The 25,037-nt window shown below is 38.9% G+C and overlaps 1 protein-coding gene across 1 annotated transcript in view; it reads left to right on the forward strand.

Annotated features, from left to right (window-relative positions):
• The window catches only part of DPP4 (dipeptidyl peptidase 4), a gene marked incomplete at its 5' end in the record, with an annotated part of 43,931 nt that overhangs the window by 2,106 nt on the left and 16,788 nt on the right, over positions 1 to 25,037 (forward strand). The window contains 16 exons of the mRNA XM_019470902.1: positions 8,577 to 8,671; positions 9,241 to 9,335; positions 9,455 to 9,529; positions 11,522 to 11,574; positions 11,676 to 11,748; positions 12,940 to 13,060; positions 13,491 to 13,651; positions 15,467 to 15,570; positions 18,928 to 19,063; positions 19,212 to 19,256; positions 21,940 to 22,044; positions 22,149 to 22,216; positions 22,413 to 22,466; positions 22,932 to 23,056; positions 24,015 to 24,062; positions 24,771 to 24,869. Of these exons, the coding sequence (XP_019326447.1) occupies positions 8,577 to 8,671; positions 9,241 to 9,335; positions 9,455 to 9,529; positions 11,522 to 11,574; positions 11,676 to 11,748; positions 12,940 to 13,060; positions 13,491 to 13,651; positions 15,467 to 15,570; positions 18,928 to 19,063; positions 19,212 to 19,256; positions 21,940 to 22,044; positions 22,149 to 22,216; positions 22,413 to 22,466; positions 22,932 to 23,056; positions 24,015 to 24,062; positions 24,771 to 24,869 (1,457 nt within the window). The remainder of the gene's footprint in view (positions 1 to 8,576; positions 8,672 to 9,240; positions 9,336 to 9,454; positions 9,530 to 11,521; positions 11,575 to 11,675; positions 11,749 to 12,939; positions 13,061 to 13,490; positions 13,652 to 15,466; positions 15,571 to 18,927; positions 19,064 to 19,211; positions 19,257 to 21,939; positions 22,045 to 22,148; positions 22,217 to 22,412; positions 22,467 to 22,931; positions 23,057 to 24,014; positions 24,063 to 24,770; positions 24,870 to 25,037) is intronic.

The raw sequence follows: 25,037 nt of genomic DNA on the forward strand, positions 1-25,037 counted from the left end.
CTCGGGGGACCCGCAGCCGCGACGCCCACTGCAGCGGGGGGGAAAGTTCTGCTGAAAGTTTGTGATTTAGGAAACAGGGTCGATAGAGCTGGAGCTCCTGGGAAGCTGGGAGGTACTTCGTCAAGAAGGTGTCTCACCTGGGAGGATGGGGGGCGCGGGGGGGAGTTAGAAAGTCCCTTGAGTCCCGCGTGAGCTGAGAAAATACTAGTTACAAGCATTATCGTTTTCAGCATTTTCCTTTCCTATTGCAGCTGAAGGCTGTAGAACCAGCAGTAAAATGCCAGTTAGTCAATTTTCTAGGGTGTATTGAAGAGATAAGATTATATTCCCTCTAATTTGCTTTCTTTGCATAGTTTTTGTTAACGTTATTGAGTGAAATTATATACACAGCACAGTTACAGAGGTCAGAAAAGTAGGAAAAGATTTGGAATGCATTTTTGGACTCTGATCGGTTTGTACTTTCCAGGTTGTCCTTGTAGCTCTGGATGTTAATGTGAAACAGCATTAAATCCTCATCAAGCAATGTATTGCTTCCAGCTGGTAGGACAGAGCTGCAGGCTAATCTCTCTTTTTGTGTTCTTACGATTAACAGCTGAGGAGTCATGATAGTAGAATTCAGCACTGCAAACTCTAAGGGAACAAAGTGTTTTCTAGACTAGACCTTTGGTGGTCTTCTGTTTGTGAGATGCACCCCAAGAAGTGTGAAGACATGGATGTTGATCTTGACAGTGTGTTCAGGAATGAACACGGCAATTACTTACGTGCACAGAAAGTTCTGGTGGTTTTATTGTATGTCAATTAAAGAGGCAAAGCTTGTGTCACTAGTGTTCATAAGGCATAATTTCCATTAAACTTTTTTGCAATTCAGCTCGGTCATTATTAATGTCACAGTCATTAAAAACTAGATTTTCAAAGTCCAGATACCTGATTTACATACCTCTGGGCTAAAACTTGCATCAGTGGATGCTGACTCTTTTCTGTTATTTTTGGGCACCTTTTTGCCACTTATCTCAAAAAAGCAGATGTTTGAGGTGACAGAAAATACTCTTAGTTTCAGAAGTTGGGAAGAGCAAGAGAAAGGGTCTTGATAGCTTGTCAGATGCATGTGTGCAGGTATAACACCTAGTGAAAGAATTCAGTATGCAGGCCTGAACTCTGCTGAAGAGTTGGTGCTTGTCTACCTTAATGCCAATGCTGTGTCTTACTGAAAATCAAATGGGTTTTCTTCTTTCATAAATTGTAGCATAGGAATCCTTTTGCTCTAGAAGTGGCTGCAGTCAGTCACTGAGTATACAGTAAATAGATTTTACTTTAAAGAAACGCTTCTGTTGGATGACATACAGAATATCACCATGCTATCAACCTTGGTTTGCGTCATTTTGCTTGTAAAAGAGTAGGGCAGCATGTCAGTCTTTTTACTGTTGGCTCAAATTAATGCATGGGAAATTACCTAGCACACCCAGGTAGTTCACTAGGTCCCTCTGGATGAAATAAGGACTGAGATGGAGAGGTCCCAGTTCAAAAACTTGGAATTCCTGTCTCTTCCCAAATCAGGCCAGCAGTAACAGCTGAGTAACAACAGTGACCATTATAGTTCAGGAGCTGCAGGGTGCTTTTGAATTTTGACTGAGGGGTGCTCAACAAATGTTTTCTGTTAGCTGAGAGTGTACAGGTGGTGCACTTATAATTACTCCTTTATAGGTTAGAGCACAGAATCACTGACAGTTTGATTATATGGCTTTTACCAACGACCTCAGGGCATGTGAGTCACCTGAGGATGCCTCCTGGGATGGTACAGGTGCTGGACTGAGGACAAAATGAAGGGCAGCAAAATTGAGGGGCGGTGGGGAGGAGGAGCAGCAGCTCACATGACTGTGACTATGTGAAATCAAACTATTCTGAAAAAAGTCATTGTAACTGCGATCAAGTCTTTATTTCATCCCAATGGTTCAAGCATTGTGCAGGGAGTGAAAACGATGATTATTGATATACACAGATGATTTTGAGTTTGGATTTCTTACCTTTGGCCTGCTGTTCTTCTCCTCACCGTGTTTCTCAATGTACTTTCATTTCATAAGCTTAGTAGTCATACAGCACAGAATTAGCGTGATAAATGGGCTCCAGTGCTCTGAAAGATTGTGAAATTTTGCCACTCCAGAGGAGTTCTGGCTTGTTGGCTGGACTGTAGGCCTGGCGAGTGGAACTTCTGCTCCTTCTCTTGCAGCCATTTAGCATGGGCAAATACTGCAGACTTAAATTTGCAAAAGGGTTTCATAATTTTGGGTGCAGCCCTTCAGTATTTACCTTGAGGGTCTTCAGCCAGAACTGTGTACAAAATTCTATACTTTTTGTTTATACCCACTGCCTATTTTGCCACCTTCTTTTATATTTAATAATCACACGGGGCTACTTGGCATCAAACAGTTTAATCTCAAAACAGCCTTGGGGGCTGTATTTGAAGTCTGTTGATGAAAGCATTGTGCTTTGAGGAGCTATTCAAGAGATGACTACAGTAGCAAGTGGTTACCCTCAAAGCATGAGTTATTTTCTAAAAAAATCATGTCTGCTCATGATTCACTTATCTACTTATGCTTCTGTTACCGTAAGTCGGCAGATTAAAAACTCTCTAAGACTCAATTTGGAGTTTTAGAAAGCAGGCATTCTTTATTGCGGTGCTGGGCGCACAGAGGATCGCTCCACCTAGTGTGCGTGCCGAGCTGCTTAACTATAGGAGTTACGTGCAATCAGAATATACATATTCATTAGATTTCCAAGAAATGATTAACATATTCATGTTATTTCATTAACATATGTAAAAGTCTTTAACGCATGCACTCTTATGTCCGTTGGTGGTTTTCAGGGTCCTCTGGTGGTCATCGATAGTCTTCCTCACCGTGACCGCTAATTGAACTCAGTTCTTGCGCATGCACAGTTTGTTCTTTGGCTCGGTTTGCACAATTTCACCCTCGCAAACTACCTGTCTTCAGCATCACTTCCTTATCTACAAAGTTTCAAGGTCTTCTTTCCTACTGAATGTTGAGCTTATCTATTCACAGCATATACCCCTACTGCACAGAGTATACCCCTACTGAATGTTTAGCTTATCTATTCAGAGAGTATGTCAAGCTTGGCTACATTATGTCCAGTAAAGAGAACCATATGTCTCTTCAGTATTCCTTTGTACTCGGTATCACTTCTCCCATGATTTTTCTCCTGTAACTTTCCGTGCAAAAGGCAGATTGAAACATCCAGTGGCCATACACCATTACCTCTTCTCTAACAGCAGTTCTTGTTACGGCCAGCTGGGCAGGAGGGCCAGGAGTGAGAGGAAGAGTAGCCAATGCTGAGAGCAGAAAGGAGATGGTGCAATATTTAGTATCATTCTGCTGCCATGAGCAAGTCATAAACAGCCTTACAGTGGGGGGTCCTATACAACTGTCTGGTCACAAACCAGGTGGTTTTCACCTAGAGGTCTAATTCTCCAAGGGTGAGATATTCACTAAATGAGAAGGCTCATCACTGCCATGGTTAGATGATACTGTGTGTGGGCTTCTGTGGTCTTTTAATAGAAATGTGCCTAGAAGAGGTTGGAAAAGCACAGCAGGTGCTGGGGAAGTTAATGACCTTAAGGTGCCTGAGAGTACTCTGTGAGTCTGATGCCTCACTGATGTGTTGGGTATTACTAGTGGCTGGTAGAAAGCTACCATAAATAGAGATAAGGGTTACTGGCAGCAGAAGTCCAATAAATTCATGTTGTCATCCTGGATTTGAAGTTGAAGAGTGTTGAGACTGTTGAGACAGCCTCGTGCTTCAAGGACTCGAGAGGTGAGGTTGCAGGTCTTCCTCACAGCCGTGTTAATGTGTAACTGAAAAGAAAAGGAAATAAAAGTCTCTAGATAGCTCTCATCATTGTTCTGTTGGGGGTGGTCATATCTACAGTCTTGCCCTGTTTATCCTATCTACGTTGTGTCCTGAACTAAGCAAATTTGTGACTGGGTGGTGTGGAGCAGTATCTATTGCCAGTGTCAACACCCTGCTTGCAACTGAACAGTATGTTTAAAATACAGAGAGGCTTCTGGCTGATATACAACCCTCGTATTTGAAGACCTGTGCCACAAGATGCCTGAATCTGGCAGCTGTGATCTGTCACGGTTTTCTTGGGAATAAGGGGTCCTGTATTACTGCAGTTTCTGAAAGGCAATAGGTTTAAGGGTGTTTAAAATCTCTAAGGGAATTTAAATCTATGGATCAGAAATCGATCTTTGAAGTAGAATCTCTTCGCATCTAGATTCAAAAATTAAGGTTTAGATAAGAATCTTGACTCTGTGTGGTTTTTTTAGAGAACCATTATATAAACGGTGAGCAGTAGTGAATCCAGTAACCTAGCTTCAAAGGACTTTAATCAAAATCATGGCTGAAATTCTCTCCAAAGTTGTATGGGAGATACAGCAGGTTAATTACCATGTTGTGAGTGTGCTGTAGACTTGTCTGACCAAACAGTCTTTTGGCTTCAATCCGACTGTTCTAACCAGTCTCTTTTCACCATGTATTCATGCACCTTGCTCTGCATTACAGGATCCTTGTAGTCTTCATGTTATGTGTGGATATATTACCTTTTCTAGCTAGTGAAGGAAAAGATAGAGAATGGAAATGTTTTCCTGCTATATGTCCTTGACTTCTGTAACTGTCATTTAACTTGGTTATCTACCTTAATTCAAATGTTGAGTAATGTAATATAAAAAAATTTACAAGCAGTGGATTGCTATCTGTAGAACACTTCTGCTATTTTTATTTCCTTGCTTTGCATGAGATGGGGCAAATTTGAGGGGAACTCCAGAGCTATTGATTACAAAGTTAATGATTACCTCCCTCTGGGGACGTCTCTGCAGCGCCAGAGAGTGACGCCTGGGTGAACTGCCCTGGAAGGTGTCACGGCGCTCACCCGTTGGTTATGGTCTCTCCTGGATGGCCAGTATCGGCTGCTGGGAATCAGATGGGATTCTGGGTTAAGTGAACCTTTGGCCTGACCCAACAGAGTCATTTTTACTTTCTTCTTTGCTGGAAATCCATTTCTGTGCTCTAATTGTCACATATCTCAGGCAGCAACTGGGGGCTTGAGTGTAGGGGGGAAGGTTTTTGAGTGCTTTGTTACACACATTGGAAGAGAAACAGGGAAGAAGGAAGGTTTGGAAAAAATAGCTTGAAATGTCACTTACTTTTCTGACTAACTAATGAATCAGTCAGGTTTCCCTTCCTGCATCTCTCACGCTGCTCCTAAATTACATTCTTAGATTGCAGATCATTCTCGCTCTTGTTCTGCTGTTACTTAAAAATGGCAATACTCATTCACCTTTTCTGGTTTTTATCGTTTCTCTATCCCTTTCTTTCTCATTATTGCTGAGCATCATGCTTGTACTCGTCTTTCCCTTGTTGTGCTTCTTCCAGTCTCTCTTGGTAGTGGTGATCGTGCAGTAAAGCTTCCATTATTGCTGGTTTTATAGTTTTCCATCTCTTTTAAGTTGGTTACATAATTTCTTGCTCTTTTGTATTACATATGGAAATTAGTAAAATGAGCCTTGACACTGGGAAATAAACAATACATATACCAAAAGTAATTTCTCAACAACTTTAGATTTTGGTGTGGTGATGTGTCACACCATAAACCTTACACAACAGTTAACTTCTTGTTTACTTTACACCTACAGAAACCAACTCAATTTTTCTCTTGAGAAAGGGTGATGTATTAAAAAAAAAAAAAAATCCAAAATTGAAAAAAACTGTTTAGCAACTTCATATGAGTACTATTTACATAAAAGGTTAAGAGCCTTCTTCCCAGAAGGACTTAAGTTTTTGCTGTTGTAACAGGGGTATTATGATGCAAATATTTCCAGTGTATCATTATGACAGTGGAAACACGTATGTGCTGCTGGGGGTGAGAATAGGGTAGAGATGAAGAGCTAGTCATTTGGAATTCAGAAAACTAAGTCTGTATCTGGAATAGTCAAAAAAGAAAAATAGCAAGAAAATTCAGCCTTCACAGCCTCCCTGAGGTACCTAAGAGTGAAAGAAGCTGTTTTGCTAAAATATGAACATACATTGACCTGTATCCAATCTTCAAAGCCAATAAAATGCTCTTGAATGTCAACAACTACTTTATTTTGTCAAAATAAACCTGTTTGACACTTTTTTCCAAATGGAATCTGAACAAGAACCACCAAAATGCAGAATTCAGTGTATGTTGAGTATCTTTGGTCGGTGGCATAATGTGGATAAGTAAGAATATACTGGTAGTGGCCTATCTCGCAAAATACTTCAACTAGAACTTTTATGACTATACCCTTACAGCTTGGCGTATGTTTTCATGTTCAGTTACTATGTGGAAGGTGTTGACAGAAAATGAAATTTTAATTTTATACACAGCCAACAAATCTTAATAGTGGCCTGATTTTTAGTAATGAGACCTCAGCAAAATATGTATGTCACCAGGGGGAAAAACATTTCTCAGTTTGGAAAAATCCCTAAACCTGTTCATCAGCCACCTGTCTTAAGCTGCTCCTCCTTTTCCAAGAGAGAATTTTGTTGCTTTCTGAAGCCCCTCTAATTGAAAATGACACTTACTCAATTAGGAAGGAGAGAAGTGATATTCCCAACTAGACAACTGTGCGTGAATATCAAATGCACACTTGTTCATAATCCATCAAATTAAATATTCAGTTAATACAGAATAATTAACCTGAGAAATTAATATTCTCACGGAAACTTCATGAGCAAGAAATCTAGACTGGTAATTTTTCAGAACAGTCACATTTCAGATGGAATTGCGCAAGCAATTTTTTTAACCTTTGCTGAGCATCTTAGACTAAAATCATTGTTTGACTTTTATTGCAGCAATGGCTGTACAGTCTGTGCTGTATATATGCAACGTGCTTATTGTTTGGAAATAAGAGTAAAACTGTAATAGCTAATATAAATATCTTCCTTTCATGTTCCAGATGTCACATGTATTTAACTTGCAGAAAGATAACCTACAAAAATTATCATGAGGTGCTTTTCTGTGTGCGTGTGTCCCCAGGGACTTTGCACTCTCTTTCTTCTTCAGCATAATGAAAGGAGGGGCTCGCTGTTTTAAAAGTATCTGAAAGACTGGGACTCTCAGAATTGATTTGGGCAGGTATTATCTTGGCTGATCAGTCACCACATCTGTACTTGAGTGTTTTTATCAATTGTTTTTATCTTAGGTCTTTTGATTTGTACTGGTAGTAACAAAAAAGTAATGATTTAGCCAGTTGAAATAGAAATTGCTTCCCTTTGGAATGTGTAGATTTGTATGAGGGTAGTTTTTAGGTTTCCATTTAATAAAAAAAAAAAAAAAAGAGGCAGGAGAGGAAGCAGGGAGAGAATTGCACACCTGAATTTAAAAAGTGTTTTCAGAGGAAAAAGCTCACAAAAACCCCCAAACCTATTTTTTTTTTTTTTTTTTTTTCTTTGAACCTTTCAGACTTTGGAAAGGGTAGTTTGTGCACTGCAGCCAGTAAGAAAGAAATACTTTTCATAGAAGTTGATTGCGATGCACTGGAGCTGATGACCAAACTCATTAGCTTAACTGGGTTCAAAGGTTCACTTAGTCTTTTCATAGTAACCCAGTTACTTGGCTTTAATTTTGCAGTTAAAATAGTAACGTTGCAGAAAATATTAAGATACCTTGGTGAAAAACACATCAAGAGAGGGATAAATGTTTAACCAGTTATTTCATCATAAGCTTATCAGTGTTTGTGATTTAATTATTTTTTTAAAATTAGACCTTCCTTGAAAATTTTACTGATCCTCAGATTTTTTTATTTGAGACATTTCTGAAATTTGAGTTTCATGATAAGAAGATGAGTCACAATTGAAGGGTTCATGAACAGGAACAGCAGTATTACGGAATATGTGATGAAGTACAGCAGCTGCTTTAATTTTAGGGTATCTTTCAAGGTCTGTACATTACTCACATGGATGCCACATTTCATTCATCTGGACAACCTTGCCTGTCCACCGCTCTCAAACATGGGCATGTACGTCTCTGCTTTGCATGATCCACCCCGCAATTGATGTCTGATGCAAATATTAGCAGTCAGAGCTCTGCAGTGAAGTTCCCAGAGTGAGCATAGGGGTGAAGGGCACTAAGATCACATCTTTCCTATTTTTGAGGAGTACAAGTATGCATTTCCTCAGATGAGAGGGCCAGAGGTCTTCTGTTTATTTTCGTCACTATCAAAAAGGTATTTTCATTTACTCAAAAGATAACAGTTCTTGTGTACCTTAAAGTAAAATACCAGCAGAGAAAAGGCATCTGTAATTTTTACATGAGTTCGTTGAGTGATCTCACCGGTACTCCTTTATTTTATGCTTGCTGAATTTATCTTGCAGTAAAGCTTTAGTGCCTTCTCACTGCTGGTACTTTAGAGCTGGTTAGCTAAACCACATCAATAACCAGCAACAAAAAACCACTTATTTTAGTAGTCAGGTTAAGAAGCTGGGGTGGAACAACTTGCAGCAACATCAAAATCTCTCTTCTGTCTCTTTCTTTCAGAAAGTACCTCTGAGCCTGATTCACGAAGAACATATACTCTACAGAATTACTTGAACAATGACTATAAGTACAGAACACATAATTTGCAGTGGATTTCAGGTAATTCATTTCTACATACAGCATGAATGTCAAGAAAATGTACTACCTTCAGTAAACACGTATCTTCGTGCTGAGGTCACTACTGTATCCTGAAAAAAAAAAGTTAAATTATTTAATGGTGCCATTATAGAAAGGTGCGTAGCTCAGGGTTATGATTTTTTTTTTTCCTCCCCTTAGATACAAGTTCACATTCGTGGCAAGCTATATTCTCCTACTGCTAAAAGAGCATACTTACTTCTATGATTTTTGTAGAAGCATGTTGTACTCTGAAGTGTGTCAGCTTCCTGTGCATCAGGCTATCAGGGAACAGGAGGATACAGGGCGCTTTTCCTTTTGAACATGCCTAGTGCCCCAAGGGAAAGAGATGACAAAGGCAGAGGCTGTAAGCCCCAGGACTACATTTTGTGGATGTTCTTGTGCTATAAGCATCCTTTCTTTACAGAAGTGGGAAACACAACGTTGACCAGATTTTTGAATTTTATTTCCTGCTTAAAAACATAAGGGGGAAAAGAGAAGTAACTGATGAGCATTTTACTTGTTGTTTATTAGCAGCTCTCTTGTTCTTCTAGGAAATGAGTATCTTCACAAAACAGCTAATGGGAACATCCTACGTATCAATGCTGAGACCGGAACATCCTCAGTAGTCTTGCTGAATACAACATTAGTATGTTGACTTATATATGATATATGCAGACATTGGGAAAGGTATTGAATTTAGTATTCTGTTCTGCGCATTTCTTTGGAATAAGTGCTTAATGTGTTACTTTTGCCCTTTGTTGACAGGATAAATACAAGGCAACCACAGTTATATTATCTCCTGACCAAAAGTTTGCTCTTCTGCGGTACAGCTATACAAAGGTACAAGTGCGTTTTACTCCTCTGAGGATGAAACTGGGAAATAAAGGTTTGGGAACAACTGGGCAAGAAGGTGGTCTTGAAAGTAGGGATGGCAGAGGCTGAGAGTGTGTGAGGGAAATGCAGGAGGATGGATGAATGAGATGGATGTCTGCAAGGGAACGGTGAAGTTGAGCAGACAGGAGAAGAGAGTCTGATATTGTCTGTGAGCTTGGCAGAAGAGAGGTGACTGCCTGAGAAAAGAAGCTGGATAAAAAGTGGATGGAGAGATATCCCAAGGAGAGTGAGGCTGGATGGTTCATCTGGGGAGACAGGCTAGAAGAGTAGATAGGCATGACTGTCCAAGGAGTTGTGTGGGTAAGGAGGAGTGATGAGTAGATATGCTTGTATACATACGCTGGTACATATATGCTATGTATATATATGGTTGTTACATTGTGGTGTTAGGACTTAAGAATTTAAAACTGAGGTGAATGAAAAGCAGCATATGCTTGTAAGAGAAAGCTGTCCTCTTGCACTTGGAGTGGACTTGGGTGCCCTTGTTCCCTACTGTCAGCAAGCATGTGAAAAACCTCCAGCATAATGCCTCATCCTGGCTTGGTGCTGAACCATGCAACAAAGGTCAACCTACGTTTATGCCAGCTGGCATGAAAACCTGGTCTGTGTGCCACTTGAGGACAGTTACAGAAACCTAAAGGAGGCAATAATTTGCCCTACAGTGTGTGCACTGAGAAGCCAGTAACTTTGTTGTTGTTTCCTTTTTTTTTCCCTAGAGAGCCGCCTGTTTTGTTTGTAAAAAGCTCAGTGCTGACTTGTGCAGTGTACAAATACTCAAGCACTGTGTCACTCAGCTCTGTGTACGTGTTCTGGCTTTGCAGTCCAAGAATGCCTCTCTCACTGTGCCAGCCACAATCCATGCACTCAGTCATCACTTTTTTGCAGTTTTAGCTTCCTTGCTAGGTACTAGTAAGCCAGTTACCTTTTGTCTTTCTGAATTGTTCAGAATTGTTTGACTCTTCACTGCATCATTAGTGGCCACAAAATGCCTTATATGTTTCCAGCCACCCTAGACATCCCCTCTACTCGTGATTTATTGCTCTGTAGTATTTTATTTGTTGCAGTCATTAGAGTTAATTTTATTTTAATGCTGAAGCAAGCTCTTTTAACCTTTATATAATAGTGTGATTGAAAGTTATGTTATTATTAATCTTTATTGCAAGAAAACAGAGTAACAAAATGAATCATGAGAATGTAGATACTTCTTATGTAATAGCCATCTGGTTGTGTAGTACTAAGTTATTGTTTTATATCTTCATACAAATCTTCAAGAACCATCATAGAAGGTAGCATTATTGTAGCGTGTCAACACCGTGGGCTAAATCAAACCTCTTCAGCCCCACATAGTGAACACATTTAAATGTGTCTAGATTATCATCGTCATCTTTCTCTCTGTAAGTGCCCACAGAGTGATGCAGACTTCAAGAGGCAGGTTTCTGAGAGAAGGAGTTTATTTCTGTGATAATATGAATGGGAATAGGTCAGCCTGAAAGTGGAGGAACTGCTACAGAAATACTGCTGGGACTTGTGAGGACTACTAAACAGTAAGATGCCGAGTTAGACAATACAGCATGGAAAATGAGACAGAAAACAGAAAGTGTGCCAGTAAGGCAGAAGGAGGAGGATAAACTGTGCATAGGTACCATAGTCTGCCATGTAGCTACAAGGATTTCTGAAAATCTGCAGCATCTCTGGCCTCTGTATCTCTGTCCTTAACCAGTCAGTGGCCTCTGTCATAGTGTTTAAGTGATGACCCCAGAGGGGTGGCAATTCTTTAGTCTTTTCTTAAACCTTGCATAGATTTGTTACCCTTGTATGTTCATTGTGTTCTGTCTGTCTTAAGCAAAAGCATGAGGAGGGTTTCAGAGATAGTTAAAACTGAGACACGTGAATCCTGATGAAACGTATTTTCTTCATTTTAAAATAATTCTTTTGCAGTTGTGGAGGCATTCCTATACAGCTTCATATCACATCTATGATTTCAATAGCAGGTCAGTAATTTTTGCACACGAGATGTAGTTTTAGCATTATTTTGCAATGAAATGACATTTCACTGATTTCTCTTAGCTGCATTTTGTTTTTGTTTTTCCAGTTCTCTCTTAGATGATGGACTACTCCCTAATAATACGCAATATATATCCTGGTCACCTGTTGGTCACAAACTGGTTAGTAAAGATAAGTAAAACTTAAACAGTCATTTTTGTACACGTGACATGGAAGCTCACGTTGTCTGTACCCTTGAGGTTTTGGGGCTTCCCTACTGCTAGATAAAATAGCTGAACTAGTTTCCAAGTTGACTACTATTGCTCAAAAGACTCCAAAATCCCTCTGTGTGTTTTGTTTTGTTCTTTAATGAAAATGCATTCCTGAAAGTAGTAGTGGCCCCAGTAGTCATATAAGGCATAAATGCACAGGAACTTAATGTTTTTACAGTTGCAGACAGTAGTTCATCCCTTTCAAAGGCAACAGCATTACAATTGTCTACTTACTCATCATGGTGGCTTTTATCTCCTCCTAATTACACCATAAGCAATGAAGTGTTGATGGGTGCATGTAACAGGGATTACAGGATCAAAATCTCTCTGGTATTCTTTCCCACTGTCCTTTTCTTCCTCCTCTCCTCCCTGATCCATGGCAATCGTGACAGCCACTGTGTGCAAGGCTTGTGCATTCCCTGTGGTGAGCGTTGGATCTGACTTAAAGATCTGTCACAGGGGAATGTGATGTTTATTTATTCTTATTGCTTGTAGTATAGGTATTATAGAGCCCAACCACAGAAGCAAAGGATGTTGAAAAGAGCTTTCTGCATCGCAGAGCAAAGCTCTGGAGTAAAACTGTGTTGTTCAGTTGTTGGAGAGAAAAAACGGGGGTGATGAGAGAGGCAGGCAGGTGCCAATAACTGGAGGAGTTCTGAGCACTACTGAAGAAATGCACCATCTTTGCAGGTCTATTAGCAATGCAGAGACCCCCATCAATGTTTTACCAAAGTACTGATAGTTTTCTTTGAAAGACAAATTAGTGGAAAAACAACTCCTAATGAAGGAAAATAAGCTTGTATCTCAACAGAAAACGAATAGCAAGGTTTTCAAAACTTGATAGAGTAATCATGTCATATCAGTATATGATACTGATATGACAATCAATAGTTGATTGTTTTTTGCATCTAGGTCTGAAGTTAGGTTGCTACATGTGATTTGTATTAGTAATTCAAGTCTGTTAAGTTGCAATGACGTTTGGTGAAATGCAACTTTCAAAGACAGTTGTTGTCATCTGATGTAAATTTCCCACTAGATGAGGCAAGGGAAGGAAATAGGATTTACCCTAATAGTAATTGTAATCACAATGATGTGTTGCAGGCATATGTTTGGAATAATAATGTTTATATAAAAGCTTCACCAACAGCAAACCCTGTGCAAATCACTAAAAATGGAGAAGAAAATAAAATCTTCAATGGAATACCAGATTGGGTTTATGAAGGTAACTATATCAAGCATATTTTACTGCATTATGATGTAAAAACTTTGTTTTATTGTAATTGATTTATTATAACCATTACATCATTTTTTATCGTTGAAAAGTTCAAAATAATCTAAGTCTGTATTTTAACGGAAGGATGCATCCTTACCTGAGCTTAATAGCTGGCTGGCGTGAGGATCTAAGAACGGAAATGAGTTCGCCTAACTTGCAGCGCATCACTGGAAATCATAGTGTCTGAATTAGCTTCGTATGATAGATTATAAGCATTGATCTAACGTCTCATTTCAGAACCCTGACAAACAGTCTGCACTTTGGTATCTGAACTTCAATTAAAAAAAAAAAAATCCTATTAAAAACTAATGAGAACAGTACCTAGGATACAAGAACCAACTTATCAATTATAACTTAAACGCGTTTTCATCTCTTTCAGAGGAAATGTTTGGCACCCATTCCGCTCTGTGGTGGTCTCCAAATGGCAGTTTTGTGGCATATGCAGCATTTAATGATACAGAAGTTCCTGTTATAGAGTATTCCTTTTATTCTGAGGACACCTTGCAGTATCCAAAGACCATTAGAATCCCATATCCCAAGGTCTGTGTTATTTGTTAAACATGGTTCTTCTGCAGTTTCATTAAGAGAGTAGTCTCATTTAATCAGTTTCTGCTAATGAAAATATTGTCTGTCTCTCCTCAACAGCTTTCTGTGATTACTCTTTCTGAAGTCAACAGCATCTGGCAATGTTAAAGTATTTCATTATCTCCAGGGGAAAGCAAAAAGAAAAAAAAAAGAAGGTTTTAAACCTTTTAAGGTTTTGTTGTTTCACCAGAAGATTTTGAGGTGGCAAGTAGATGCTGAGATAAAAAAGCTCTTACGGAATTGAAGTTGGTACAAAGCATTTGGCAGATGTACATTGTGTTAGGGTTGTACGTGGTATTGATAATGGAATCTTCTTCAACTAATGTAGCATTTTTAGTTGTTGGATGCTTCCTATATTGGGATGAAGGGGAAGAATCTGCTGATGGAGTTTCATTGCCCACACCTAAAGCTCTTTCAGTTTTAGTTGTGAGAGTCAAGCAGCTCCTTTTCCTCCCTCTTCCTCTCCACGTGACTTTGTGCCCAGTTGGCACTGGACTAAATGGTGTGAGAGTCAGAGTCCAATACGCTCCAAACAGGTTCTTTCAGATACTCCACGCGTGGAGGGTTTAATACAGGATTGACCTGTGTGAAGTTATTTGACATTACACGGGATTTTGATTTAGCAGAGCAATGCACTTAAGACACAACACAAGTACAAATTACACTTAGAGTACAACAATTGCACTATACTGCTGAATCGCAACACAAACGTGGTTCCTACTGCTGGTCTCCATAATATGCTCACCACCACAATGCTGGGCATCCCCATTGCCGGGAAGGAATACATGGGTTGAAACCAGGCCAGCTCAGCAAAATGTTTTCACTCTTTTGATTAACTGGGGCAGAACAGCCAATACAGCAGCCAGCTGATCGCTCAACTGATACAGCTGTTTGTCTGGTGTAAAAGCCGCCCTCTTTATGCCAAGTTCAGCTTTCTCTGCAGCAGCCGTGGTCAGTCACTCCCTACCCTTCCCAAAGCTTCAGGAGTACATGGCCTTTGCCTGTCCCCTTGGAGCCTCCCCCAGAGGGGTCACTGATGCTCACAGTGAGCCGCTGGGCTCACTGACAGCTGCAGGGACTCTGCCCTGAGCATGGCGCCTGTGAAGAGATGTAGGTGTAGAATGAACTGCCAATTTAAACTGCACCTTTTATTACAAACCCCTTTTGTTTGGAATATTGCTGACTTCTGGAGATGGGCCCACTACAGCTACCTGATTGTTACGATGAGGACCTAGCTAGTTAACTTGTACTTCTAGAGGAGAAGCCCTTACTGACACAGTTATATTGCTGTCAGTACCTAGTAGCACTACATTAAAAATAGTGGAGTACATGCTGCAGTCACAGCTTTGATTGTTGTATAGGCAGCTATTATATGATCACTTAATATAAGGTACCAGTTTCCATGAAGAAGCACTTTTTTTGTCTGTTAGCAATGGATTTGATTCGCTGTTAGATACTGTGTGTGGCATGTAGGACGAGTTACGGTCAAATACAGCTTTGGGTACAGCAAGCCCTATGTAGTTACGAATGTTTCTAAATGTAGTAGTCTTTCTTACCTAGAAATACGTAACTAACACTTTCATATAAAAAAAATACAAAGAATAATTTATGTATCAATCTTAAGAACTGCATTTAGGAACTTGTCTTTTCACATGTTTGAAGTTGGCTGGTTCTATCTGACTGTAGTAATTTCTTCATCTATGGTTTCAAACACTTATTTCACCAAGAATATTCTCTCTTCAAAAGTACAATGAAAAAATTTATTTTTAGGCAGGAGCTAAAAATCCAACTGTGCAATTCTTTATTGTGGATACCAAATCGCTTTCTACTGTCCACTCTGCTGAAATTTCTCCACCTGCAGAAATAAAATCAGGGTAAGACATTTTGGTTAAAGATTTGCTTGTTACTTTTGGTGGGAGAGGAGGAGCTTTTACGTGTGACCACCCTATATTCAGTGTATATGGCAGTTTTTCCCGGTCATGCGACTCTGGTAGCAACAAGATTTACCAGAGAAAATCTGCACAGAGATTATCCTCCTAGTGATTATATATAGATGGCATATTCCATGTATGTTATATTCAGAATGTGACAAGTTCTTGGCTCATCACATTCAGTGGAGTCTAACTATGGTGAAGTCATTTCACAGTACAACTTTAATATGAGCAAGTTTTGGTATAATCAAATTATAATATATGTATTCCAATTCACTTGGGGGGGGGAAACAAAACAAAACCTTAATGGTAAGTGAAGATTTGATTTCATTGGAAGCAGACTCCTTGCTAAGGCAAGGTATCATGGTTGTCTTCAGATTTATACTTAAAATGTTTGTTTTCTTTGGAGACATGGTGAAAACCAGCACCTCTCACAGTAAATGGAAAATTGTATTTCTCAAAATGCCACTGGAAATGCACAACATCATATAAATGTATTTTGTAAAGAGCAGCTAAATTGATTTAAAATGCATGCACACAGAATTTGGTATCCCAGATCTTGGGTTTTGTTTTTTCTTTTTAACAGTATTGTGGAAAATTTTAGAGGTTTGCACTTACAAACATGATGGGTATGGAAGCACAGGTTATGCTGATAAACTTCAGAAGAAACAAGAGAGGTCTGTTAGCTAGTGCATAAAACCAGCATTTTGTATGCGGTGGCCAAGGAGCTAAAACTGGAATATCAGTGCTATTCCGTTTCAGTCCTCACCACAACGTAACTAACATCTCTGTGTTAACTGAGATACGCAAGTTTTTATGAGTATGTTGTTCTTTATCCTTTCTCTACACTAATAACACCACAGTAGCTAGGTGTTATATAGCTGCTGTGCGCTGGTTTTCTCCAGAATTTCAGTGCCCTTTATGTTTTTGGTCAGTTCTGGTTAAGATCTCTGCTGTCTTAGAGTTATGTTTTACCTTTTGTTAACACCTAATAAAAGCTGAACAATGCTGCTGTGTGACCTGGGGAGAATAACTATCATCTGTCTTCCAGCCTTGTACCCTTCTGGCTAACACAGGCCTGAGTTATATGGACTTAATCAATTTTTAAATGAATGTAACACTCTGTAAATCAGGATTAATACAAAGATAAATCAAGTCTTGAATGATGAGTGCAAGAATCGAAACTTACTCTTTCTCCCAACGGCTGATCCAAGTAATGGTTCAGCCTCAGCACGTGTGTCCTGCAAACGTTGAGGTGGCCAGAACAAGTCTTGGGGAATTTCGCAAGAGCAAGAGTACATGAGTAGGAAAAGGCAAGTGATGTGCAATGTTGCTGTCGGGTAGTTTTGCTCCTGGAAGCACAAAGTAATTAATATTTGCACAGTATGTATATTCATACCACTGTATGACAGGAAAGGTGAATTTTTGTGATGGAAAATTCTGTTTTTACTTCCTTGGAGCTAAATTCTGAGTAAAACGAAGTTTGAATTGGTGGCATACCTCACCCTACCCGCCTGTGTGGGGATTTCGAGGGGCAGTGCCCCTGCAAACAGTTGCCTGTTGCAGCACTATCCAGAGCCGCTTGTATGCGCAGCAGTTGTACCCCCACACCATACGTCTGTTTCAGAGGGGAAGTTTTTTTATTTGTCAAGGGAAGCTGCCAAAATCTGGAATGGCAGTGCTTTGCCATATAAGATGGTAGATGAAACCTGACACTATTTGCACGAATGACCAGCATGAAATCCATACAGCATTTAAACACCACTTTTAGCATCACGGGCACAGGGGGCTCCTGTTGGCTAACAGGAGGATGAAGGCAATGGATGTTTCTTGTCTGAAATGACGCGGCCTAAAAATAAGTCGTCTTCAGAGTAGAGAGCTCCAGACGGTGATTGAAGGAATATCCCTTCTCAGCAGCAAATGAGGAAGGGCGATGCAAATCTACTGTGCTCTACGCTTGAGTTAATTGCAGCTTAGTTAACATTTCGTGGGTTGTTGAAAACTGAAGGTGCATTCCTAGTCTCTATAATAACCTTAAAATATTTATTATAAATAATAATAAGTAATAACTTTTTGGCTTTTTTCTTGTACTGTCCATCTTGTCTGATGGATGATTTATAGTCTCCAGAACTGTTAACTTCTCTCACTTTGAAGGAACAAAAACTGTGGGACTAATTCCCCTTTTACAGAACAAGGGAAACCACTATTTACAGGTACATGAAGAGTGGCAGTTTCTTTTTTTTTTCCAAACGAGCTCCTGCAGACTGCTTTTATAATATCATTGGTCTTAAATATACTGTTTGAAGCCAGTGACAGTAGCAATTAAATGACCTACCAACTTCCCAGTCAAATATGAATGTGAAAATAGACCTTTTTTAAATATGATTTCTAAACTGCAATCTAGAAATAAACCTGAAAGTGGTCGGTAACCAGTTGGCATATATTTTTAATCCATCCACAAGTTTGGGGAAAAAGGGAACATGAACTTGGAACTAAGTCAAATGTGCAAATTCCGGTTAAAAATGTATACTTGCCTTGGAGGGGAAGTTTGTTTTATTTTAGTTCGTAAGGCTTCTAGGAGATAGGAGAGATCTAAAATGAGAAAAGATGAGTACATCTAACAGATGGTAATGGTAAACAAAACCACTAAATTTTATGTGGTGCCTTTTTAAAATTAATATACAGGAATATTCATGAAAATGATATTTTTTTTCAGATGCTTCAGTTCTTCATGTCAATTAGTTGGTATTCTGAAGATGAAAGTAAAATATTCAAATAGTAATATCTGTTCTTGGTACGATCTCTCCCTCCATTCTAACTAACGGAAATAAATACTAAATTGAACGAAGATATGTATCACTCAGAGTGCTTACAGGCAACCAACTTCATGCAGCTAAGGATAAAATTCCACAATCTAAGGCCCATACAACTTAATATTTGGAAGAAATTCCTCTAGATGCACATAGTACAAGATTTATGAACAGTCTGGAGTAGCTATTATTTCATGCATTAGAGGATAGCGATCTGTCTGTTAGAATTAATTGCAGTCTTTCTGGAAGCGGGTATGTACAAACTATCTAATTCTTTCTTGTATGAATGAAAATAACCAAGGCATCTACTAGCAGCAAAAACAATTGGCAAAAAAATGGCACAATTAGGTTTGCATCATTGTTTATTGTTGAAGAGTAGACTGAAATGAAAATAGCCAGATGAATCTCATTCAGCCAATTGCTGAATGCTATTGTATAGGATGCTATTACAGAGAGAATTTTAAATATCTAATGCTATTGCTGTTTTCAGGGATCATTATTTGAGTGTTGTAACATGGGTGACAGATGAAAGGATCTGTCTGCAGTGGCTCAGAAGAATTCAGAATTTTTCAGTCCTCACAGTCTGTGACTTTGAAAATGCTACTGGAAACTGGTCGTGTCCACAGGTAAGAAAAATTAGGTGGGAGAGTCGCAATGCTTGATAAATGAAACTAGAAAGGAGTAGAGTATCTCTGTACATTTATCTTGGTAGAAACATAGCCTGATGTAAAATAAACATAATTGTTGTGGGATTGTTTGTTTTTTCTTTCTTAGGAAAAACAGCATACAGAAGAAAGTACAACTGGCTGGATTGGCAGAGTGAGTGTTCAACTTCTAAAACTGCCACACGCTAAATAACACTGATAATTAAGAAAATTTCACAGGACCCAGTTGCTGGTTGCAACGCCTCTTGTGTGCAGGTCTGATCTATTCATTTGTTGCATTTTACATGTCTAGGAAAAAATGGTCTCAAATGGAGCCGCTGTGCCACCCCGCTCCCGGTTTTAAGCTTTTGTGGGTATGGGGTTCTGAACTCCCAGGCTGGGCCGACAGTGCAGCGTGGCTGGAGCTGTAACTGCATCCTCTGTGACCCGTGCATCATGTTCAGCTTGCCAAAAAGCAGAGTGCTCCTTCCAGACTCCTTTTTAATTCTGACCTGCTGCTTCAGGTAGCAGTAGGTAGGGAGCGCAGGAGCCAGGATTCAGAATTCCCTTTGTTCTGGGGGAGTTGTCAGCTATGCTGCTTTGGCTGCTGTCCAGTCTTCCTGCCACCTCCAGAATGATCTAGGGGATAAAATGTATTAAGAAGTGCATCCTATAACCTTTGAATTGTATTGGAGGAAAGGCATGGAGGACAAAAGTCATTTTTAGCATTCCAGGTTGCAGCAAACTATTCCAGGCTCTCCTTGGGGTTTTATCTATTTATTTTCCCCCCACCCAAAACATCCATTGGAGAGAACTGGGGACAAGATGCATATAACTGACCAGATTAAAATTTTCATACACTTCTGCCAAACCAATTGCTACTGTCTGGATGATGCTTTCCAAGCTGCCTCTCAGTCCCTTTGTACATGGTAGAGAGTAGGCACCTAATGAACTACACAGAAGATCTGGGGGAAGTGAAGCAGAGATGCAAAAGTTCAGACTTGGAGGGAGAAATGAGTTTCAGAGTTTTTGATGAGAACACAGAGTACACTTTCCACTCCCGCATTTTCCACACACTGATTATGCTTTAGTCACTAATTCACTTTTGAAGTCAAAAATGAAAGTTTAAAGAAATGCAAAGAGGGAGGCAACAGCAGGGATGAAATCATCCGCAGTATGAAGATGAGAGATCAACCCACCTGCTGTCAAATTTGATATGGAAAGGAAGGCCTTAACGCTGACACATTTTGCTTCTCTGCAGCAAAGGCTTCACAATTAGACAATGTGATGATCAAGCTGCAGACTTTGTAAACAGTTGTGCAAAATGAGAGGGCAAAATGCGAGTCTGTGCCATTAAACTAGGTTGCTGGTTTTTTGTTTCTTTTAAAGAGACAACAACCCACATCTTAGGAGCTGTTGGAAGAAAAAGAGAATCTCACTGTATGATTCCTGGATTTGAGAAGGGAGTGGAAAGTAGGGAGGATTGAAGAGGGGATGGGAAAGGTATATTTATTCCTTTCTTTTATTCTTATCCACTTAGGGATGATAAAATGACGCTTGACTGATAAGGGATTTTTTTTAATATATATACGAGAGATGTACATATACACATATATATGTATATACAATTCATGTAAGCGTATATACAAACTTAAGTAAATTATATATGTGGGTAAAATATAGACATATACTTCTCTCTTCGTCTATATCTATAGTGGTTTTTTTCTTTTTTTCAAAAATAGGGATGAAATTATACTTAATCTAAGAATGCTCGGAACAGCCTGTGTTACTGCGTAAGGCTTCCAGGTCATGAGCTAAGTTAGAGCTTGCCAGTTGAGTTGAAGGAAAGTCACACTTTGAAAAAGCAAGACTGTGATAAGGGAGAAGCTAGCAAAATATTTGCCAGGTTATTTTTTGCAAAAATATTGCTAGGGAAGAAGGAGAGATCGGAGCACATGGGTTAGGGAGACTCAAGTTCTGTCATTGCCTGCTGAGTGACTAGAGGCGAGTCACTTCATCTTTTTCACTTTCCATTTCAAAAATCTCAGAGATACTGTGTTGTGTCAGTTGGCTAATTAACGTTTAGATGTTTTGGACATGTATCACAGAAGTAAGTTTTATTTCATTCAGCTCAATTTCGTTCCTCTGTTTTTCTCTCTACCGTGTGGAGCACATCCAAATGACAGTCAATAGAAGGAATCCATTCATTTCCGTCACTCCCAATTGATAAATCGATAGTTCCTTCATGAGAGTATCATTCCAGTTTGCGTTCTCTGGCATTCTATAATCACCTACTTACTAGAAAAATTTCGTCTTGGAAGGCAGTTTGTTTTCTTTGAAAAAGGGGGGAAATTTTTCACTGTGAAGCTAAAAAAAAAAAAAAATCAAGAGTTCAAAGAATTTTTTCACAATACGTGTTTTAAAATGGGAAATTCAAGGAAAACATGTACTTGCAATGTTTACATTGCTATAGGTTACAGCTGCATGTTGGCGTTGGACTAAAACAGTGACTTTAAAAGTAGATGCACATACTGTTTTCTAAAATGGTAGGAAACCAGGAACACCTGTAAGACTTCAGATTCAAGGGAGGTGGGAGTGGAAATCGGTCATTATCAGGGCTAATACTCAGGAAATTCTGCTGCTTAAGGAGCAAGAAAGTATTTTAAGTATGTTTACTTTTAGGGTAATGGCTACAGGTTCTACCTACTAAGACAGTAGGCAAAAATTTTTGCAGTACGTTCAGTGATGCATTGTTTTAAGTATTGAAACTCCTGTTTAGAGATATCAAAACCTAAATTTATCATTTTGGTTTTAGAGTTTTGTTGTTTGCTTTAATAGACGTCTCTCTTGTGTTCAAGTTTCAGCCATCTGTCCCTCACTTTGCACCCGACAGTGCTACCTACTACAAAGTCTTCAGCAATACAGTAGGTTATAAGCACATCCATTACATAAATGGCTCACAGGTAAGTAATAAGGTGCAGGACAGTCACTGCTGACTTGTGTTTCTCCTGGTGATTGAGGAGCTTCACGTTCTACTTTTTTGCCTTGCCTTTTCCCCCCGCTCCAGGCTCCAGTACCTATTACTGAAGGAAAATGGGAAGTAATCAGCATAGAAGCTGTAACCAATAACTTTTTGTAAGTATTGTAATTAAGATATTGATTCCTATCAGGAGGGCTTGTAACAAGGGTCTAAGCAAGCAGGGAGGGAGAAGAAGGAGAAGGTGTCATTTAACTCGTTAAAAATCTGACCTAAGCATGTAAGATAATCCTTTAAATATTGTAAAAGGTACTGTAAGCATTTTACCAAAACCAGTATGTTTTGCTTTTATAGATACTACATTAGTAACGAAAACGGTGGAATACCAGGAGGAAGAAATCTTTATAAGTAAGAAATTTTTGCTGCAGTATGAGTAAAATATTTATTAATGAAAAAGAAATTTTAAGAAAAAGCATTGCAAAATAAAAAGATGAGGATATTTATAGTACTCCACTGAATTTAATTAAAATCAGTGTAGGAGTATAAACTGTAAAAACAACTAAAATATTTTTCTGTAAATTTAGTTAATAAAGGGAAATTGTGAAAAGAAACAACCAATCCTCAAGCAACAAACCCCTAAAAAAAACCTCTCATGCTTTTTTTTTTTTGCTATGATTATAATTCCAGTATTAATTGAGCTCAAAATTTTAAAGTCTGGTTTCTCTACTTTTTAATTCAATAAGGACTTTACTCCTGAATTTTATCATATTTCATTTGGTCATCCTATTTTAAAAGCATACATTTGTTTAGCATAGTTTAAAAAACAAAACAAAACAAAACTCGTCTCTGAAATGAAGCTCGTCTACTTTGCAGAGTGCTCTTGGAAAGCAGTCCAAATTCTACTAAATGTGTTAGCTGTGATCTGAATCGAGAAAGATGCCAGTATTATTCTGTGTCCTTCAGCAAAGACGCACAGTATTATCAGCTAGATTGTCGTGGTGAGTATATCCAGAATTAATTGACATAAGCATGACTCACTGATTAGTTGGGTGGGGAAGTTCACTTCATCAAGATCTTGATATGCACTGCGTAACAATGATATGTGTTGATATCGTTGGATAAATGCATTGGCAGCGGAAAAACATACTCCCTCCTAGGCTCAAAAGCACCTTGATAAAAATCACAAGGATAAAATTTGATAGTTCTATCTATGATCAGTGGACCTGAAAGAGGTGCAAAACACTCCTGTCCGCTGTGCATCTCCTCAAGAGCTGCATGGGGAGCTCTGTCTGTAGAAGGAATTTGGAGGCTCTGGGAGCAAGGCGAGCAACAGGCTGGATAAGAGAAGTGCGTGGGAATAAAATTAAGGTAGATAGTACTGTTCAAAAAAAATCCAGTGAACATAATCATTAGTTAAGCAGTGGGACTGTAGTCTGTCTCTGAACTGTAAGTGCTTGTGCTAGATAGTACAAGGGATAAATTAATCAAAGGGTGGGAAAAATAAAATCTCTAAAATTTCCCTTAAATCGAAATGTATGTTGTTTTTTAAGATGCCAAGATCTTCCTTGATCTATGGACTAGAAGGACAGACAGACAGCAGAGAGAGAATTGTTCTGTCAGGTTGTAAAAATGGTTGTTTGAAGAAGACTGCTTGTGGTCTCCGTGCCAAGGCTTACTGATTTCCACACCATGGTCCACAACTGATGGGTAGACTTTGCTAAAGAGTGGAAGTTTAATTCTTCAGTACCTCACAGTCATGTGGTTCGGCTGCGAGACAGTCTGAATATTTTACGGCATCCTGTGGCTTGAGTTTGGGCCCTACTAACTTAAAATCCAGCTTGTGCAGACTGGAGGGAAACGAGTTCTGAGCTTTTGTGATTCACCCACTCCCAATTACTTTGAGGGTTGTGTTTTGAGACAGCATGCAAACATGAAGGTTTCGTGCTCTGTTGACAGGTCCTGGCCTGCCCGTATCTACTCTGCACAGGAGCAGTGATGATCAAGGTATGGGATTGTCTTAAAATATAATTTGTGTTGAGCCAGAAAATTGCACTGTAAATTTATTTTAATTTTGTTCTCATTGCTTAGTATAATAATTAAAATGTCAGTTAGAAAGGGTAAATTTAATTTCAGATAATTACTTTGGTATAGTTAACCAGAAGAAGAAATTATATAGCTTGGCATATGTTTATTCATAGTTCATTTAATACTATTTTACATTGTGCTAGAAAACAGTGAGTAATGTATCGCTTATTTACTGGATAATTGTTCAGTTTTTCTGAAATTGCATTTAGATGAAAAACGGGGAAACCAGCTTTCTGGTTACTAAATTACAGAAGGAAAACTATCGTAAATATTGAATCTGAGAAGTAAAACAAAAACTGCAGTAAACTAAGACTGTAATGTAGGTTGCCATCATCTCATTGAATTTGTAAAATGGTTCGTAAGTAAAGAGCAATGCATTTGAAAATAATGTATTTAATCTTTGACTCTTACTAACTCTGTTATTTAGTCCTCAGATACTTGGAAAATAACACTGAACTGGAAAATTCATTGAAAGATATTCAGATGCCTTTAAAACAACTAGTAAACTAAGACTGTAATGTAGGTTGCCATCATCTCATTGAATTTGTAAAATGGTTCGTAAGTAAAGAGCAATGCATTTGAAAATAATGTATTTAATCTTTGACTCTTACTAACTCTGTTATTTAGTCCTCAGATACTTGGAAAATAACACTGAACTGGAAAATTCATTGAAAGATATTCAGATGCCTTTAAAACAACTTGGCTCCATTAGTGTAGGTGGATACAGTAAGTTCAAAAACATGTTTTACCTTTCTCTCCCCCTTTCACCAAGTGCTTCAAGGTCTTCTGCTGAAAAGTATGACAGAAAAGATGGGTGTAGTGGGGATTACTGCAATTATTCAGCACTTAGAGGCAAGACAAGATTTTTTTTTTTTTTTTGGACATCTCCAAACA

Source organism: Aptenodytes forsteri, unplaced genomic scaffold (assembly GCF_000699145.1).
Source record: "Aptenodytes forsteri isolate BGI_AS27 unplaced genomic scaffold, ASM69914v1 Scaffold255, whole genome shotgun sequence".
Taxonomy (NCBI): Eukaryota; Metazoa; Chordata; class Aves; order Sphenisciformes; family Spheniscidae; genus Aptenodytes; species Aptenodytes forsteri.